Raw genomic sequence first — 20,736 nt, forward strand, 5'->3', positions numbered from 1 at the left:
GTATTAATCTAAGCTCAGACCACAGGACATGTTAAAATTATATGTCACATGAGCTGTATTTCTAATACACACACAGATGGAATCATCACATTTTGTACCAAACAAAATTACCTTCTTGGTTAGCAAATCTAATCTCCTACCTATGCACAGTACATTAAAGAAAAGTAAGGCAATCTCCCTGTTGTAGGCAGTAGACTACTCTGAATAAATGAAAACTGCTTCCTACTTGAGGATTCTTCTTACAAAAAGGGCCCAAGCAGCCCACTCTCACTTCAGAATGTCATTCTCCATCGACACCTAAAAAAAAGGTTCCTTGCTTCAATGGCTCAAATCTCTTCTAGGATTTCTTCAGTGATGTTCCAATGTTCTGTGGTTATTTTTGTGATTTTTTTAAAATGAATGACCTCAACTGAAATGCCATGTCTTATATAAACATTTATCCAAGCATGCACCCAGAATTTAGGAGGATGCAGACTTATAGGTGAAGGTCACAAGCTATGACTGGGAAAAGAAAACACCCATTTAATTTACAGGCACTGGACCAGAAATTATCAGTTTAAAGAATGCAAAAGTGCTCACAATTCAAACATGTTTATCACTGTGTCCTTCAGGTACTTTTACCTCCTAAATTCTTTAGTAAGTAAGAGAATGGCCAAAGAGAATTCATCCCTATTTCCTTTGATCTTTCCTTACCTGACTAGCAGGGGTCTGTCCAATCACTGCTTCATAAGGAGGGGGCAGCTCCGTTGGATATAGCATTCCTGGGCTGTTAATGGTGACTTCATATAAAGCACTGAAGGGGGAACGAGGAAAGTCCAAATGGAGACCTCTGTTAAAGAAAATAAATGTTGACTTATCATTTCACTGAACTGGATTTACCTGGAAAACTGTCATCTTCCACAATGATGTAGTTAGCAGATGCATGTTTCTGAGTTTGTGACTGAGCCCATCACAAAGCAGTCCACTGAAGAGATTCATCAGATAAGTGAAATGAAGCCTAAATTCAAAGGATAGTTTAAAAATTGTATTTCATTTTTGGATAAACTGGCCATTTTTACCAATGTATTCTATAGGCATTAATGTCTTGCACATACAGTACTCTATAGCAATGTACACTAAATTAAAGGCAATTTCCTCAAAAGATTAACTTTCACTTTTAACTTCTGTGTATAATGCTAACAATTATGGTAAAATTAATAGTAAATCTGAATCCTTGTTTTATGTTCAAATATTGTTATCCCTGTCTTGTCTGAATTCATCCACTTCTCCATCATGGTCTTTTTTTATACACTAGCACTATTATAAACAAATCAATGTTGTAAACAGGGCTGTCAAGCGATTAAAAAAATTTATCACAATATTGCAAGATATTTACATGCCAGATGCGCTAAAGATTCATATGTCCCTTCATGCTTCAACCACCATTCCAGAGACAGGCGTCCATGCTGATGACGGTTTCTGGTTAATAATGATCCAAAGCAAAGTGGACCGATTCATGTTCATTTTCATCATCTGAGTTAGATGCCACCAGCAGAAGGTTGATTTTCTTTTTTGGTTTGGGTTCTGTAGTTTCCACATAGGAGTGTTGCTCTTTTAAGACTGCTGAAAGCATGCTAAACACTTCATCCCTCGCAGATTCTTAAACCTTAGGTCGAGTGCTGTAGCTATTTTTAGAAATCTCACATTGGTACCTTCTTTGCGTTTTGTCAAATCTGCTGTGAAAGTGTTCTTAAAACAAACATGTGCTGGGTCATCATCCGAGATTGCTATAACATGAAATGCGGGTAAAACAGAACAGGAGACATACAATTCTCCCGCAAGCAGTTAAGTCACAGATTTAATTAATGCATTACTTTTTTCACAAACATCATTAGTAGGAAAGCATGTCATCTGGAATGGTGGCCAAAGCATAAAGGGGCATACGAACGATTAGCATATCTGGCACATAAATACCTTGCAACGCTGACTACATGCGAATGCCTGTTCTCACTTTCAGGTGACATTTTAAATAATAAGCAGGCAACAGCATCTTCCATAAATGTAAACAAACTTGTTTGTCTTAGCAATTGGCTGAACAAGAAGTAGGACTGAGTGCACTTGTAGGCTCTAAAGTTTTACACTGTTTTGCTTTGAGTGCAGTTATGTAACAAAAAAATCTACATTTGTAAGTTACACTTTCACGATAAAGAGATTGCACTACAGTACTTCTGTGAGGTGAACTGAAAAATACTACTTCTTTTAAAAGTCGCAAAGAGTCCTGTGGCACCTTATAGACTAATAGACATATTGGAGCATAAGCTTTTGTGGGTGAATACCCGCTTCGTCGGACGCATGTAGTGGAAATTTCCAGAGGCAGGTATAAATATGCAAGCAAGAATCAGGCTAGGGATAATGAGGTTAGTTCAATCAGGGAGGATGAGGCCCTCTTCTAGCAGTTGAGGTGTGAACACCAAGGGAGGAGAAACTGCTTTTGTAGTTGGCTAGCCATTCAGAGTCTTTGTTTAATTCTCAGCTGATGGTGTCAAATTTGCAAATGAAATGAAGCTCAGCAGTTTCTCTTTGAAGTCTGGTCCTGAAATTTTTTTGCTGAAGGATGGCTACCTTTAAATCTGCTTTTTTGTGTCCAGGGAGGTTGAAGTGTTCCCTACGGGTTTTTGTATATTGCCATTCCTAATATCTGATTTGTGTCCATTTATCCTGTTACGTAGGGACTGTCCAGTTTGGCCGATGGACATAGCAGAGGGGCATTGCCGGCACATGATGGCGCAGATTACATTGGTGGACGTGCAGGTGAATGAACTGGTGATGGTGTGGCTGATCTGGTTAGGTCCTGTGATGGTGTCGCTGGTGTAGATATGTGGGCAGAGTTGGCATCGAGGTTTGTTGCATGGATTGGTTCCTGAGTTAGAGTTACTATGGTGGGGTGTGTAGTTGCTGGTGAGAATATGCTTCTGGTTGGCGGGTTGTCTGTGGGCGAGGACTGGCCTGCCTCCCAAGTCCTATGAAAGTGAGGGATCGTTGTCCAGGATGGGTTGTAGATCAGTGATGATGCGTTGGAGAGGTTTTAGCTGAGGACTGTATGTGATAGCCAGTGGAGTTCTCTTGGTTTCCTTCTGAGGCTTGTCTTGCAGCAGGAGGCTTCTGGGTATACATCTGGCTCTGTTGATCTGTTTCCTTATTTCCTCGTGTGGGTATCGTAGTTTTGAGAATGCTTGGTGAAGATCTTGTAGGTGTTGGTCTCTGTCTGAGGGGTTGGAGCAAATGTGGTTGTATCTCAGTGCTTGGCTGTAGACAATGGATCGTGTGGTGTGTACAGGATGGAAGCTGGAGGCATGAAGGTAGGCATAGTGGTCGGTGGGTTTTCGGTATAGGGTGGTGTTAACATGACCATCGCTTATTTGCACATGGTGTCTAGGAAGTGGACCTCCCATGTAGATTGGTCCAGGCTGAGGTTGATGCTGGGGTGGAAGCTATTGAAATCGTGGTGGAATTCTTCCAGGGTTTCCTTCCCATGGGTCCAGATGATGAAGATGTCATCAATGTAGCGTAGGTAGAGAAGGGACGTGAGTGGACGAGAGCTGAGGAAGCGCTGTTCCAGGTCAGCCATAAAAATGTTGGCATATTGTGGGGTCATGCGGGTGCCCATAATGGTGCCACTGGTCTGGAGGTATATATTGTCACCAAATCTGAAATAACTGTGCGTAAGGATAAAGTCACAGAGCTCAGCAACCAGTTGTGCTGTGGCATCATCAGGGATACTGTTCCTGACAGCTTGTATTCCATTTGTGTGTGGGATGTTTGTGTAGAGAGCCTCTACATCCACGGTGACTAGGATGGTGTTTTCTGGAAGATCATGAATGCATTGCAGTTTTCTCAGGAAATGAGTGGTGCCACAGAGATAGCTGGGAGTGCTGGTGGTTTAGGGTCTGAGTAGAGAGTCCACATATCGGACAGTCCTTCAGTGACAGTGCCAATGCCCGAGATGATGGGGCGTCCAGGATTTCTGGGTTTGTGGATCTTGGGTAGTAGATAGAATAACCCTGGTCAGAGCTCTAAGGGTATGTTGATTTGTTCCTGTGTTAGTACAGGGAGTGTCCTGAGTAGATGATGCAGTTTCTTAGTGTATTCCTCAGTGGGATCTGAGGAAAGTGGCCTGTAGAATTTGGTGTTGGAGAGTTGTCTGGCAGCCTCCTTTTGGTAGTCAGACCTGTTCATGATGACAACAGCACCTCCTTTATCAGCCTCTTTGATTATAATGTCAGGGTTGTTTCTGAGGCTGGGGATGGCATTGCGTTCTGCACGACTTAGGTTATGAGGCAAGCAATGTTGTTTTTCCAAAATTTCTGCCTGGGCACATCAGCGGAAGCATCCTAAGTATAGGTCCAGACTGTCATTTCGACCCTCAAGAGGAGTCCATGTGGAGTTCTTCTTCTTGTGCTGTTGGTGAGAGGGTATCTGTGTATCAGTGTGCTGTTCAGTGTTATCTTAAAAGTATTCTTGGGGTCGGAGACGGCAAAAGTAGGCTTCCAGATCACCGCAGAACTGTATCATGTTTGTGGGAGTGGTGGGGCAGAAAGAGAGTCCCCGAGATAGGACAGACTCTTCTGCCAGGCTGAGTATGTAGCTGGACAGATTGACGATATTGCTGGGTGAATATTTAATAAATTTCAATTGGTATTCTATTGTTTAACAGTGCAATTAATTTTTTTAATTGCGATTAATTTTTTTGAGTTAATCACATGAGTTAACTGCGATTAATTGACAGCACTAGTTTTAAAATGTTGTTCTAAGAGATTTTGTGAAACATGCATGAAACTACAGTTCATATTTTTGGAAAAGACATCCACTATAAAGGATTGACACTATGGGGCTGTCTGTATTGTATAATTCATTTTTCCCTGAAGTAGTGTCAATTTGTGGCCCAAAGCTATGAAGGAATGACATTAATGTTCAGGGACAAAGAATTACCTCTGTGCTTCCATTACAGGTGCGCAGGTATATTCAGGTGGGTAATAGGGTGGTGGTGGTATTGGAGGTATGAACTCATCAAAGTCCAGGGTCTGATGCAGAATAGTTCCATGGGGAGTCATACAGTCCGGGTTGGTGGAATGTGACCTCTGTGGCAGAAACTGAAAATAAATAAAAAAGGTAAGGTTTCTTCAGATGGTAATGGTGGAAATAACAAAAATAAGAAGACGACAGATTCTGCCATCCTTATTCTCATTGGGTTGTACCACAAGTAGCATTACTGCAATCAATTGGTCTGCTTCAGGGAACAGAGTACTACTAGAGTACTATGCAGTATGAGGGCGTAGAACCTGGCCCAAAAGGAGGATGAGGAAATTGGTAGAAGTAAAACAAGATTTCATTAAACTCTTAGAGGACACCAAAAATCTTCATAAAGTTTGGGGGAAATACAATATTCTACCACCAGGATGGAAAACACAGACATTTCAGATTGAACAGTGTGGCAGAAAACAGGAGTTTATCTTATAAAGTAATTTGTTAAAGCATTAAATGATTAATGGTATAACCTGTTCAGAAATAATGAACACTTCGTTATACCTATTAAAATAACTATTTGCACATTCTCACTGCCAATTTGGAATGCATCATATTAAAAGTCAGGTGCTACATGCTAAATATGTATTTTTAAAAAAGAAATAAGAAATGACAAGTATCCCACAAACCCATGTTTCATTACATGAGAATTCAATCTAATTTGTATTTGTTTTTATAAAATAAATTATCTCAATATTAATATATTTTTATAGTTGGTGTGGTATAGAAATTGCTATGTTTTAATATGGTATACAGTTTTAAAATACTGTAATCCTGTGAATAAAAAGAAAAGAAAAAGGACCCTCCCCTATACCCACACATTCCCACACCTAAAAACTAGGGCTGTCAAGCAATTAAAACAATTAATCACGATTAATCACACTGGTAATAATAGAATACCATTTACTGAAATATTTTTGGATGCGTTCTACATTTTCAAATATATTGATTTCAATTACAACACAGAATACAAAGTGTACAGTGCTCACTTTATATTTATTTTTATTACAAGTATTTGCACTGTAAAAAAATAAAAGAAATAGTATTTTTCAATTCACCTAATACAAGTCATAGAATCATAGAATATCAGGGTTGGAAGGGACCTCAGGAGGTCATCTGGTCCAACCCCCTGCTCAAAGCAGGACCAAATCCCCAATTTTTGCCCCAGATCCCTAAATGGCCCCCTCAAGGATTAAACTCACAACCCTGGGTTTAGCAGGCCAATGCTCAAACCACTGAGCTATCCCTCCTCCCAGATGGGAGTTGCCTTACCAAGTCGGAGGACCTCGTTAGCACTGACCCCCCCACTTGGTAAGGGGACTCCCATATTTTCATGTGCTGTGATATATATACAGTTTACTGTATGTTTCACTCCATGCATCCGATGAAGTGGGTTTTATCCCACGAAAACTTATGCCCCCAAAAATGTGTCAGTCTCTAAGGTGCCACAAGGACTCCTCGTTGTTTATGAAAATACCTGTTCTCACTTTCTGGTGACATTGTAAATAAGAAGAGGACAGCATTATCTCCTGTAAATGTAAACAAAACTTGTTTGTCTACGCAATTGGCTGAACAAAAAATAGGACTGAATGGACGTGTAGGCTCTGAAGTTTTAAGTGGTTTTGTTTTTGAGTGCAGTTATTTAACAAAAAAAAATCGACATTTGTAAGTTGCACTTTCACGACAAAGAGATTGCACTACAGTACTTGTATGAGATTAATTGAAAAATACTATTTCTTTTATCATTTTTACAGTGCAAATATTTGTAATAAAAATAATATACACTGATTTCAATTACAACACAGAATACAATATATATGAAAATGTAGAAAAACATCGAAAATATTTAATAAATTTTAACTAGTATTCTATTTTAACAGTGCGATTAAAACTGTGATTAATCACAATTAATTTTTTTAATCGCAATTAATTTTTTTAATTAATCGCATGAATTAACTGCAATTAATCGACAGCCCTACTAAAAACAAAAAATACAACTGTACCAAACTCTAAACAGTAACAATGACTGAGAAGTACAAATCAAGGGCCTGAAGCTGATCAGGCTCTAACACAGCAATAGGATCAAAAAGAACACTCAGTGATATAGAAAAACAATAGCCTAATGAGCCTGTTAGCAGGTTTAAATGACTGTGTGATACTATGTTCTGAAGATCAAATGAAACTTGGCCTTTGTGACCCTGTTTTATACGCTCTGCATGGGGAGAAGCACACCAATAGCCAATCACAACACAGAGAGGCATTCTTTCACCTTGTGTTGAGTCTCTGCTGTCATATTATTTTTGTAGGACTGGTAGATGATCGGGTCTTTAGTTCACCTTTTGAAACAACTGAGCTAAGAAAATTTTCTGAAGGCACACTTCTGCTTTTTACTGAAACAAGTGAATACATCTATTTGTACTGTTGTCTCATTGCATTGTTATGATTTTTACAAAAGTTCCACTGACACAGATTAAAGAAGCAGCCATATAACAGGAAAACAAAAATGTTTACGTTTAGAAGACCTAGCAAATGGGTTCCATTTTTAGCTTGGCAGGGGTTGTACCTTTCTGGGAAGAACTCATCTCAGATGTAAATCTGATTTTACATTACACCAGCAATTAATCTGGCTCCTTGTGTTTAGAAGCTTAAAGTAATCATTGTTCCATGAAACACTCTATGTATAAGATGACTTAAAGGTCACAGTCTCAATGATGTAATACAGTGGAGGGCCAGGGAGCCAGGTTTCCTTTGTTTGTGGGAAATTAACAATTAGAGGCTTACTAATTAGCTGTCAAGTTATACTTTCCAGGATATCTACTAAGTAATTAGCCTCCCATGCTCCAGATTCTGCTACCACCAGTCAATCTACTCCTTTCAGTCAGTGTGTTCTACTGATGCTACTAGAAGAGGAGGAGCAAACTCATAGCTACGTACTACCTCTGGCCTGACGCCCACTAGGCTGGCAAAGCTCTTCCCAGGTTGAACCTAGGAACAAAAGGTATATTAAAACCTTAAAGATGCTAGCCTAGGCAGGAGGTGGGGGGTTGAGTGGGGTGTCAGTAGTCGCCTAGGTGGAGTCTCTGACAGATGTACAGGGAGACTGTGTCACAGGGAGCACATTGCAGCAGGACAATCTGTCTCTCTCAGACAGACATGCGGTGAACTGGGCTGAGAGGAGCTTGCAAGAAAAGATTAAGATGTAGGTAAGGGGAAATATACGTCTAGCCCTGTTGTTTTATATGTTTGCTCTTATTCATAGATTTATAGATTCCAAGGCCAAAAGGACCATTGTGATCATCTAGTCTGACCTCCTGTATAACACAGACCACAGAACTCCACCAAAATAATTCCCTTTCAACTAGAGAATATCTTTAAACCAAAATCCAATCTTGATTTTAAAACTGCCAGTGACTGAAAATCCACCATAACCCTTGGTAAGTTGTTCCAATGGTTAATTACCCTGACTTGAAAACTTACTCCTTATTTCCAGTCTGAATTTGTCTAGTTTCAACCTGCAGCCATTGGATCTTGTTCGTACTTTTTTCTGTTAGACTGAATATCCCATTATCAAATATTTGTTTCTCATTTAGATACTTATAGACTGATCAAGTCACCCCTTAACGTTCTCTTTGTTAAACTAAATAGATTGAGCTCCTTGAGTTTACCACTATAAGGCATAATTTCCAATTCTTCAATCATTCTCATGGCTCTTCTATGAAACAGCTACAATTTATCAACATCCTTCTTTAATTACAAATGCCTTACAGAAATTTAAGCATATTACATCAACCTTATTTCCTTTAGCAATCAATCTCATCAAAAGAAGATATCAAGTTAGTTTGACCGGATCTATGAATCTATTTTCCATAAACCCATTTTGATTGTCATTAATTCTTTATTAATCATGTCCGTATCAGCTGCTCATTTATCTTGCCCTGGATTGATGTCAGCCTGACAGGCCTATAAATTAGCTGGGTCATCCCATCTACCCTTTTTAAACATTGGCACAACCTTAGCTTTCTTCCAGTCTTCTGGAACTTTCCCAGCATTCCAGACTTATTGAAGACCAACATTAATGGTCTAGCGAGCTCTTAAGTTAGCTCTTTTAGAACTCTTGGATACAAGTTCTCTGGAACTGCTGATTTTACTATGTCTAACCGTAGTAGCTGCTGTTTAACATCCTCATGAGTTACTAATGGAATGGAAAGCATGTCATCATTATCATAATCTGAAATGACTACATGAGATGGCTTTTTTCCAAATACAGAACAAAAAAATATTTACTGAAAACATCTGTCTTGTCTGCATTATTATTGATAATTCTACCATTTCCATCTAGTAATGGACCAAAACAATTGTTAGGATTATCTTTGTTTTTTATGCAATTTTAAAAGCCGCCTTCTTATTGTCCTTAAGGAAACTCTTTATGGCAGGGACGGGCAAACTTTTTGGCCTGAGGGTTTCCGAAATTGTATGGATGGCCGGTTAGGGGAGGGTGTGCCTCTCCAAACAGCCAGGCATGGCCCGGCCCCTGCCCCCTATTTGACCCCCCCGCCCCCTTCTCACCCCCTGACAGCCCCCAGGACTCCTGCCCCATTGAACCCCCCCCGTTCCCTATTCCCTGATAGCCCCCCCAGGACCACTGCCCCATCCAACCCCACCTTCTCCCTGACTGCCCTTGGAACCCCAGCCCCCCGCTACCGCATCCAACCCCCCCCCCTTCCTGACTTCCCCCTCAGAATCCCTGCCCCCATTCAACCCCCCTGTTCCCTGCCCTCTGACTGCCCCGACCCCTATCCACACCCCCACCCCCTGACCACCACCCCAAACTCCCCTGCCCTCTATCCAACCGCCCTCCCCTGCTCCCTGCCCTCTTACCGCACTGCCTGGAGTGCTACAGCCATGCCGCCCAGAGCACCAGGACAGGCAGCCGTGCCGCCCGGCTGGAGCCACCCACGCCACCACACAGCACAGAGCATTGGGTCAGGCCATGGCTCTGCAGCTGCGCTGCCCGGCAAGAGATCGCAGCCCTGCCACCCAGAGCATTGAGCTGAGGCTAAGGGGAAGGGGGAACTGTAGGGGAGGGGCCGGGGGCTAGCCTTCCGGGCCGGGGGCTAGCCTCCCGGGCCAGGAGCTCAGAGGCCGTGCAGGAGGGTCCCGCGGGCCATAGTTTGCCCACCTATGCTTTAAGGTCAGCAAAAGTGTGTCCCTTTGCTTCTCTTATCAATTTTGTACAATTCATCACTATTCCCCTTCTTCTATTATTTATATTTTAATTATATTTAATTATAAATAAAATTATTCCAAATAACATATAAATAAATATTGGAATATATTAAAATAATTATAAATAATAAATAATTATTTGGAATTCCTCCTGGTCTTCTTCTCTCTGCTGGCCACAGCCTACCTATCGTAGTCTCTCTCCAGCCATGCAGAAAGCCTCTTGTCTCTGTGTTCCTCTCTCTCCAATTCCTTGATGGCCAGTTTCACTCTTCCATAAACCTAAGGTATGGATGTTTCCTGAACCTGGCTGTCTAGATATGCCTCAGGTTCTCTAATTCTCAATAGCATCTCTACTTCCTCTTCCAATCCAATAATCTTTTCTTCCAGCACAGCTACCAACTTGTACTTCATACATAAGAAGTCCCTTCTGGCTTCAGGCGGGGTCGGGGGGTCAGAACCACTGTTTCATTGCTGTCCATCTGGAATCAAACAGAGCTGAACCTGGAAGGAAAGCCTCTCACACTCCCTCTCTAAATTCCTTCCAAAATTCTCCTGCTAGCTGCCTCTCTTCACGACTCTGAGTGCATAAGGCTTTTGGGTGAATGAATAAATAATACTTTGTTTTCAAGAAGCCTTGTTTGAGTCACTTTAATCAGCCAACATCACAGGCTCTCAGAGTAAAAGAGCTCACTGGCATCAAATGCAGTTAACACAGCTGGTAACGATTGGGGCTACACTCCAGAGATCCCGTCTATGAATGTTTGGACTGCATGGTTCCACCCAGAGAGAGGTACAGGAAGCCAGGCCTCTGAGAGGTGCACTCGAGAGGGACTAACAGGGGTCCAAAGCACAGATTGCCTGGTTATTGTGACAGACAGTAGCTGAACCAGTACTCAGCAGTTTAGTGGCAAGTGCAGACAGGGCAAGCTGCATTCAGTACCATTTCAGAAACCCTGAAGCAGCCTCCTAAGAAACCCTTTTGAGGTTTGAACCAATGCTGAGAGCAGGTATCAGCAATGGATAAAGGTGAACAGTTGTAGACAAAGACAAACTGCAATCAGCACCATTTTCAGCAAGCATGGTTAAAATCTTACACAATCTTATAGATGAAGTCAATGTTAATGGCACATACTCTGAATTTATTGGCCTCGAGAGAAACATGAATGGCTGCTTCTGTCACTGCTCTTATTTGTAATAGTGATCAAAACTTTTACACAATAAAAGAGAAGAAAATACAATACCTTAGTAATAAATGCAGGCAGCCCAGAGAACCAAGATGTTTCGCATGTGGGCAATCCCTTGGTGATGTTTGTTTATCCCCTTACCTGTGTGCTTCATATTATGAAAGACATGAAAACTCACAGAAGTTTCAGTGTCCACAGGAATTGTGCTTCTAACTCAATTAGATGTTTTTGAAAATCTCACCCAATTTATGCCTAATCCAAAGTATTAGATTTCATTGGAAGGAAAACTCCCCAAGACAGCTTGAGGCCAATATTACCTCTCATCCGGGAAAAATATATAATACACATTATGCATCTCTGTTGAAAAGACTTGAAAAAGATACATAAATTGGATAATCCTTCTCTCCAAGATTATCTTCTTTTTTTAAACACTTGGAATAGAAATCCCTACAAAATTATTAGAAGAGAATCTTCTCCATTTTACATTTTATTTGGAGTAACAAAATCACTCATTTAAAAAATATATAGGTCAGTATTTCAAAGAGGGCTAGTGGTACAAACCTAAGGAGGTATTATTGGGAACCAGAACGCTGAGCCTTGATAGCCTGGTATGATGGGTATAGCAATAAATATTGGAGAACACAGAGCAGAAAATACTTGCTATCACATTTGGGTCAACATTTTCATTTCCAAAACACCCAAAACCTCCCATTTAGTGATTTCCCTGAAAACTTTGGGGCAAAGTAGAAGTAAAAAACAGCCCAGCCTCTTCTCCTCTAACAACAAAATAGATATAATCTGAACTTCCCTCCAGGAGACATTGATCCCACTTTTTAAAAAATGGGAAAAAGTGAGCCTGTAAAGAGTAGGGTAGCTAATTAAAGGGGAAAAATGATAGACCCAGAGACATTACAAGGAACTTTTACTATAAATAAGATACCAATACTTAATTAAATACAGTTAAGATATATTTCAAACCTCCCAAGAAATGGCAGGTTCTAGAAATGACAATGAACTCTAGCAGATCCAAAATCAATTTCAAAACTATATAGTGAACTTATTATACTTGAAATGGATGGCAAATGTAATTACAGGAAGAAATGGGAAAAGGTTCTAGATAAAGAAATTCTCTGAGAGCATTGGTCCTTTATTTGGGGTAAAATAGCTCCCTTTTCCAGCTATCTAACAGTAAAAGAAAATCAGTATATTTTGCTAATTCAGTGGTATCTCACACCCTCTCATTTAAAGAGAATCTACAATGATGCACCGAACAGTAGGAATGTGTGCGGAATGAAAGGTACCTTTATGAAAATTTGATGGAATGTCTCAAAGCACAGGAATATTTGTCAAGTATTTGCAACCTCATAATGGATCTCAGAGTTCACAGAAAAAAAGACTTGTCCTATCACATAATTGTGCTCACACCATCTAACAGCATGGTGTACTAATGCAGAATTTTGGAAGAGGAGTGAGATAGCATATCCTAATAAACTGGCTGGGTACAGTATAGTCTGATAATAGAAACGCTTACAGATGATGTGAGACAAAGGCATAGTTGTTTGTTTCATGCCTGGCTACCATTTCTAGACTATGTAGACATGGTATAGACATAGAATATGTGGATGTGATATATCTTGACTTTAACAAAGCTTTTGATATGGTCTCCCACAGTATTCTTGCCAGCAAGTTAAAAAAGTATGGATTGGATGAATGGACAACAAGGTGGATAGAAAGCTGGCGAGATTGTCAGGCTCAACGGGTAACGATCAACGGCTCGATGTCTAGTTGGCAGCCGGTATCAAGCGGAGTCCCCCAGTGGTCGGTCCTGTGGCCGGTTTTGTTCAACATCTTTATCAGTGATCTGGATGATGGGATTAATTTCACCCTCAGCAAGTTCTCAGATGACACTAAACTGGGGGGAGAGGTGATACGATGGAGGGTAGGTCTAGAGTGACCTAGACAAATTGGAGGATTGGGCCAAAAGAAATCTGATGAGGTTCAACAAGGATAAGTGCAGAGTCCTGCATTTTGGAAGGAGGAATCCCATGCACTGCTACAGGAGGGGACCAACTGGCTAAGCAGCAGTTCTGCAGAAAAGGACCTGGGGATTACAGTGGACGAGAAGCTGGATATGAGTCAGCAGTGTGCCTTCGTGGCATATTGGGCTGCATTAGTAGAAGCATTGCCAGCAGATCTAGGGAAGTGATTATTCCCCTCTATTCGACACTGGTGAGGCCAAGCCTGGAGTATTGTGTCCAGTTTTGGTCCCCCCCACTACAGAAGGGGTGTGGACAAATTGGAGAGAGTTCAGTGGAGGGCAACAAAAATGATTAGGGGGCTGGGGCACATGACTTATGAGGAGAGGCTGAGGGAACTGGGCTTGTTTAGTCTGCAGAAGAGAAGAGTGAGGGGGGATTTGATAGCAGCCTTCAACTACCTGAAAGGGGGTTCCAAAGAGGATCGAGCTAGGCTGTTCTCAGTGGTGACATATGACAGAACAAGGAGTAATGATCTCAAGTTGCAGTGGGGGAGGTCTAGGTTGGATATTAGGAAACACTATTTCACTAGGAGGTGAAGCACTGGAATGGGCTACCTAGAGAGATGGTGGAATCTCCATCCTTAGAGGTTTTTAAGGCCTGGCTTGACAAAGTCTTGGCTGGGATGATTTAGTTGGTGCTGGTCCTGCTTTGAGCAGGGGATTAGACTAGATGACCTCCTGAGGTCTCTTACAACCCTAATATTCTATGATTCTATGTAAAAGATAAAACAAAAGAAATCAAAACACCTGAGGAACAGAGAAATGTTTGTTTTAACAGTAAAACATTCACAGCTTTAGCCTCTGTTCTGGTAATTTATTGAATTGATGAATATGAAACTTCAGCTCTTGTGTCAGCTTTTACTCCAAAAACTGTCATTGTTGTAACGCAATTTGAAGCAGAACTGTTTTTCTTTGAATCCACTCAAAGTCTACCAAATGTAAGTACCACCTTCCCCCACACTACCACTGCAATGACCAATTTTGGAAAGAAACTGATGGAAGAATAAGGAGATTAGGATTGACAATAAGAAATAAACTTGAAAGGAAAATGAGTTTTGCACCCTCATTGTTATTCTCTTAACATTGTCCCTGTAGTCCTGGAGGACTGAATATTAAAAGTAAAAAGTATCCATTAATTCCACAGAGAGTCACGCTCTGCACTGGAAAATGACAACATAATGCCTATTGCCGTGGGTTGTAAATTTGCAAAGGTCTTCGCTGGTTTCTAATGCTTGGACATTGGCAGTGTAGATTTCTCATCCTTCATGGCAAACAGACTCTGAACACATCTGCACTTTTAGAAAATCTTAACATCTTCTGTCCTGCTGGTGAAAGGGAGCACTTACAATGTTAGTTTATCTAATTCCCCAACTGGTGACATCTGCTAATGATGCCATAGCTAATCACAATGAATTTCTGTCCTCACTTTGGCCACGAGCAGTGCACTCATAACTACAACAGATGTTTCTGCATTTTGGGCAGAAGCAGCATACTGTCATACTTAATTCTTTCCTCTTGAGTGGAATACTGACAAGCCAATAATAAGAAAAGTGATCATCCACATCAGAAGTAAAGCTGAATCTACCAAAATTATAGGCCCTCACTTTCAAAATTAGGGCTGCACAATACTGTGGCACAAAAATGTGCATTATTAACTAGCACGTGAAATTACTATTATTTGTTGTTAATTTATGGGAGTGCTCACTATGTGTTAGGCACTTTCCAAACCCTCAAGGACGGCCCATAGTATAAGGAGTTTATAAACTAAGAAACTATGTGTGCGCAAAATAGTCAATGAATGTGAATTGCCAGATGTGTAATCTGACATCTGGCCCCAAATTTCCTAAAATAGGACCATCAAATCCTAAATCCTGGATCCTAAATCCATATTCAGGCACCACTCCCACTGGTCAATAGGAACTGCTGAGTGGTCAGCATTTTCTGAAGTCAGAAGGTACATAAAGATTATTACTATTTATATTATTGTAGCACGGAGGTCACAAGTGGGACCAGGGTCCATTGTGCTATACACAAAACACACAGTAAGAGACAGACCAAAATTTTCAAGAATGGGACTCTAACGTTACACTCTTAAATCCATGTTTAAATACCCAAAGGTGGTATTTTCAAAAGCTCCTAATTCATTTTTGCACTCCTGAAAACCCACACTTAAGTGACTAAATATGATCTTGAAAAATTCGGTCATAGTCCCTGGCCCAAAAAACTTGCAATCTAAACAGACAAGGCAAAGGGTTAGGGTTGCAGGTGTCCAGTTTTTGACCAGAATGCCTGGTTGCAAAGGGACGCTGGTGGCTCCGGTCAGCACTGCTGACTGGGTCATTAAAAGTCTGGTTGGTAGCGCAGCAGGGTTAAGGCAGGCTCCCTGCCTGCCGTGGCTCCTGGAAGCAGCGGCATGTCCCACCTTCGGCTTCTACGTGTAGGGGCAGCCAGGGGGCTCTGCATGCTGCCCCCGCCCCAAGCGCTGGCTCTGCAGCTCCCATTGGCTGGGAACTACAGACAACAGGAGCTGCAGAGGCGGCGACTGCAGATGGGGCGGTACGCAGAGCTGCGTGGCCAAGCCTCCATGTAGGAGCTGGATGGGAGACATGTCTCTGCTTCTGCGAGCTGCCTGAGGTAAGCGTCACCTGGAGCCTGAACCCCCTCCCGCACCCCAAACACAGCCCTGATCTCCCTTCCGCCCTCCAAACCCCTTGATCCCAGCCAGAAGTACCCTCCTGCAACCCAAGCTCCCCATCCCCATCGCCAGCCGAGAGCCCACACCCCCAGCCAGAGGCCTCATCTCCCACCGTGCCCCAACCCCCACCCCAGCTCTGATCCCCCTCCTGCCATCCGAACCCCTCAGCCGCAGAGCACCCTCCTTCACCGAAACCCCTCAGCCCCAGCCCCACCCCAGAATCTGCACCCTAAGCCAGAGCCCTCACACCCCCTGCACCCCAGCCCAGAGCCCCCTCCTGAACTCTGACCCCCTCATTCCTGACCCCACCCCGGGAACCCGCACCCCCACCCCTGACCCACTCCCACACCCTAACTCCCTGCCTCAGCCCAGAGCCTCCTCCTGCACCCCAAACCCCTCATCCCTGGTCCCACCCCAGAGCCTGCACCCAGCTGGAGCCCTCACCCCTCCCTCACATCCCAACCCACTGCCTAAGCCTGGAGCCCTCTCCTGCACCCTGAACACCTCATTTTTGGCCCCATGCCAGAGCCCGCACCCCAAACCCCTGAGCCAGCCCAGTGAAAATGAGCCACCGAGTGAGGGTGGGGAGAGCGAGCAACAGAGGGAGGAGGGATAGAGTGAGCGGGGGCGGAGTCTCGGAGGAGTGGTGGGGCAAGGGTGTTTGGTTTCGTGTGAGTAGAAAGTTGGCAACTCTACAAAGGGTAGGAGAGAAAACAGAGATGCAGACTAGTAAGTAACTTGCCCGAAGTCACACAGCAGGTCATTGGCACAGCCAGAATAAAATCCAGGTCTCCTGGTTTCTAGTCTAGTACCCTATCCATTATACCACAATGCCTCCCAATGGATTTAGTTTATGGATATGGATTTAGGACCCTAATTTTAAGCACTTATTTTTGAAAAGCAGAACTTTGATCAATTACCCATGTGCCAGGCCACAGTGGTTCTCAACCTATTTACCATTATGGCCAGCATATACAGCTCTCTATGTGTTGTATGGGCCGCATCCATACTGTATATAATACCTGTACAACACTTAACATTACTGAAAGTCATTTAAAAACTAGCCCAATCTATTTATTGAAATAAAGGGTTTTTTCTGTTAACACATTGGCCTATACAGATGTGGCTGAGTGGGTGTGCATGTGTATGAGAATGAGCGAGTGTATATACGTGAAAGTTGTGTGAAATGGACAGGAAGTGTGTGTGTGTGTGTGTGAGAGAGAGAGAGAGAGAGAGAGAGCGCGCACCAGTGTGTGAGAGTTATGGGAGACAGACAGTACCCATGATATATAATACTTGGGGGGGGGGGGGGGGGGGGTTGAATAAACTGGTTTCTGTACAATAGCTGGGATTGTCCTGGGCTGTTGATCCCTGCAAGATAATTGTGAATCCCTGAGCTCAGTGCTTAAAGTAGACTGGAAAAAGCATGTGTGTATGTTGGGGGAGGGGTCTATGATAATCCCAGATGAAATAAATGTTCATGCACTTGGAGGGCAGTGCTCTCAAGGCACCCCTCAGTGACCCAACTCCATTTTTAATTCTTTTTTGCCAGGACTGTGACCCCTTGTGACTCTGCACACTTTAAGCCTTGCCTGAGCTGGGCCCACAAACAGCTGCAGCGTCAGCAGTGTGTCTTCATCTGAGCTGCTGTTCAGTAATGCAGGGGCCAGCGTACATGGCGTGTGGCACACAGCAGCTCTGTGCCCTGGGTGCCTCTCACCTCGTCTGAGGCGAGGACAGAGCCCTGTAATGGATAGGGTACTAGACTAGAAACTGGAGGCTGCCCAGTTGCTGTCTCATGCTGTCTGCGTGAGTGAGTGGACACTGACCTCTGTCTGGTGGTAGTGACTATGGAGGTGATGCAGCTGGGCTCGAGGGGGCTGCTCAGGGCCCCACTCAGTGCAGGGGGTACCAGGAGCATGCACTCAGCCCTACGTGGGGCTCAACACTGGGGCACTGTCCCAGCCAGAGAGGGTCACTGCTGAGGATGCCATTAGGGCCCTGCAGCAGAGATTGCATGGGGTGTGTGTGTGAGGGCTCCCCCCACCCTGCCTGCTGTAGCTGCCCAGTTGGGCATATGTCCCTCCACGCCTGCTCCCAGACGGTCAGGGGCCAGGGTGATCCCTGGGGTGGGGGACACTAGTTGGGAAGCCACCTATAGGACAAGTTTCCACCCTGCACCAGCTCTCCCCGCAGAGATGGGACTTACAGGGCAGCCTCGGAGCTCGCAAAAACCAGGAGAGGGATGGCGTGGGGGAGGCAATGTCCCCCACAGTATGCCCATGCCTTGTGTGGTTGATGACCCTGCGCATCCCCCTGCCTGCGGCAACCAAACTTTTGGCGTCCGGTCAGTAGATCTGATGGACGCTGTCAGGTTGCCTTTTCGACCAGGCTTTCCAGTCGAAAACCGGACATCTGGCAACTCTATGTGTTCGTGCAGCACGGAGAGGGAGGAAGCAGCTAACTGCTAGCTGAGCTCCTCCCCTGCCCTGCTGGCAGGGGGCGCTCCAGCAGGGCTCCGTGACACTTCTCCTCAGGCGGCCTTGCTCCTGCTGGGACCAGGAATGAGATGCAGCAAACTTTTTGTAAGCACACAGCTGGGAGGCAGCTGTGTGCTAATTGGGCCCCAAGTGGCCTGCAGGTTGAGAACCACTGAGCCAGGGTAATTGCAACAGCAGCTGTGATGGGGATATATGAGATGTTAGTTATACTGAATAAGATTTAATATTTATTTGTATTAAGTCTTCGAAAAAAATTACAAATAAGCATTTCTTCCCAAGACATATTACAGGAGTCAAATACTACTTTCGGTACAAGAGTCTATATACAAGGGACAGACTCAATCCCTGCTAAAGAAACTCCACAGAAGAGAACAAGAGATACTCATAATAAATAAAAAAACAAACAAAACCGCAAGCCCCATTATGCACAGGTATTTCTGTGCAGTTTACATATTTACAAATTTTTACAAATACTAAAGGCCTTGTTCCTGCAAACACTTATGCATGTATAAGTAAATTATTTAAGTGAAGTTAATGGGGCTGCTCAAGTGACTATAGTTATGCATGAATTAGGTGTTTGCAGGATCTGGGCTTAAATGTATAAACCTTTCTATTTTGAAGTAACCAAAACTATTTTCAAATCTGCAAAGGGACTAATTTTTAACTAACTTCAAATTCATAACTATTTAATGGAATTACCTGATATCGATGGAGGACACTCTAATCCTAAAGGTAACGGCTTCAGTTTTCAGCTGGCAATTTTACTCTGACTGGTGACATTAAGACACCTTAATGAACAGATGACTGTCTTTCCATAACAATAATGGAAAACTGCTAATCAGTCAAAACAACACACGTCTGGTTCAGTCATAATGAAACATTGCTTTCCTGTGGTGCTTTAGAGATATAATAATAGTTATTGTGGAGTAGGACTCAGAAATATTTAAAGAGTTGCATAATTACAAGACTATCACGTTGAAGATACTTTCACGCAATACAACAGACCAAAGAACTACAAAAAATACTATACTATAGCCTTCTGATGCACAAAGTAACAATGCCATCTTTGCTTAGACACCTCTTTCTTCCTATATCAGAATGCAAAATTTTGACATTTAAAAACTCTATTGGCTTAGTATTTACAATTTATGGTTATAGTGTGGAAACCCAGCATTGTAAATACTAGCCCATACAGTAGTTAACCTTTCCTTTATCATACACACTTAAGAAATTGACTAGCATTAGGCCTCAATGCACAAAGTCACAAGTTCATCGCTGTTCCATAAATGTTTAATTAGATACCTTTCTGAAAGCTGTAACCTCTACAAAAGGTTAGTAACTGCCGTGACAGCTTTAGTGGATTTATACTACTAGAGAAGGTTTGTGCAGTACATACAATTAAAGTGGAAGATTTTCTTAATCTTCGTAATGTAATATAATGTAATGTAGCACTAAAATACACTATAGGACCACAGCAGGTGCTTAAATGAAATAATAGCAGCACTAGCTAAAGAAAGAGATGACACTAAAATAGAATAGTCTTTTTACAGTGGCAAAATTATTCTTTTTATATAGTTAAATGAAAATTGAGTTTATTTGGGGCTTTAAAAGTAAAAGACTACAAAAAGAAAATTCTAATTTCTTTCTGACCTGTTTTTGTTCTTCCCAAAAGAGAACTCTCATTTTCCTTGTGTTTCTAAGAGTAAACAACAGGGATCATTCATCCAACAGATGCCAAAGCACTTTACAAAAGTCTCTAAATAATTATGCAACCTATATATGCTGCATAGAGGAATTACTTTGCCCACTGCCTCAGCACTGCCACCTATGAGGCAAAATACAGTAACGTTTAACAACCTCTAGCAACACTACACAGCAGTCCAGTGAGAAAGAACACTTCATTCAATAAAAGGAGACTGGAAATTTAGGTAAGTATAATGTACTTACTGTAGAATTTGGCCAGGACAGTGGGGTTAAAAGCCTAGGCATTGAACTGACTAACAGCATTAAGGGCATACTGTACAGTTTCTA

General features: G+C 42.6%; 1 protein-coding gene across 2 annotated transcripts in view; it reads right to left on the reverse strand.

The window, feature by feature from the left end:
- The window catches only part of FAM189A1 (family with sequence similarity 189 member A1), a 383,608-nt gene that overhangs the window by 20,720 nt on the left and 342,152 nt on the right, over positions 1-20,736 (reverse strand). For both annotated transcript variants that reach the window (XM_037910747.2, XM_043523432.1), the window contains 2 exons: positions 4,969-5,129; positions 694-829 (listed from right to left, as the gene is read on the reverse strand). In XM_037910747.2, coding sequence (XP_037766675.1) covers positions 694-829; positions 4,969-5,129 — 297 coding nt within the window. The remainder of the gene's footprint in view (positions 1-693; positions 830-4,968; positions 5,130-20,736) is intronic.

The sequence above is a fragment of the Chelonia mydas genome, chromosome 10 (genome assembly GCF_015237465.2).
Source record: "Chelonia mydas isolate rCheMyd1 chromosome 10, rCheMyd1.pri.v2, whole genome shotgun sequence".
Classification (NCBI taxonomy): Eukaryota; Metazoa; Chordata; order Testudines; family Cheloniidae; genus Chelonia; species Chelonia mydas.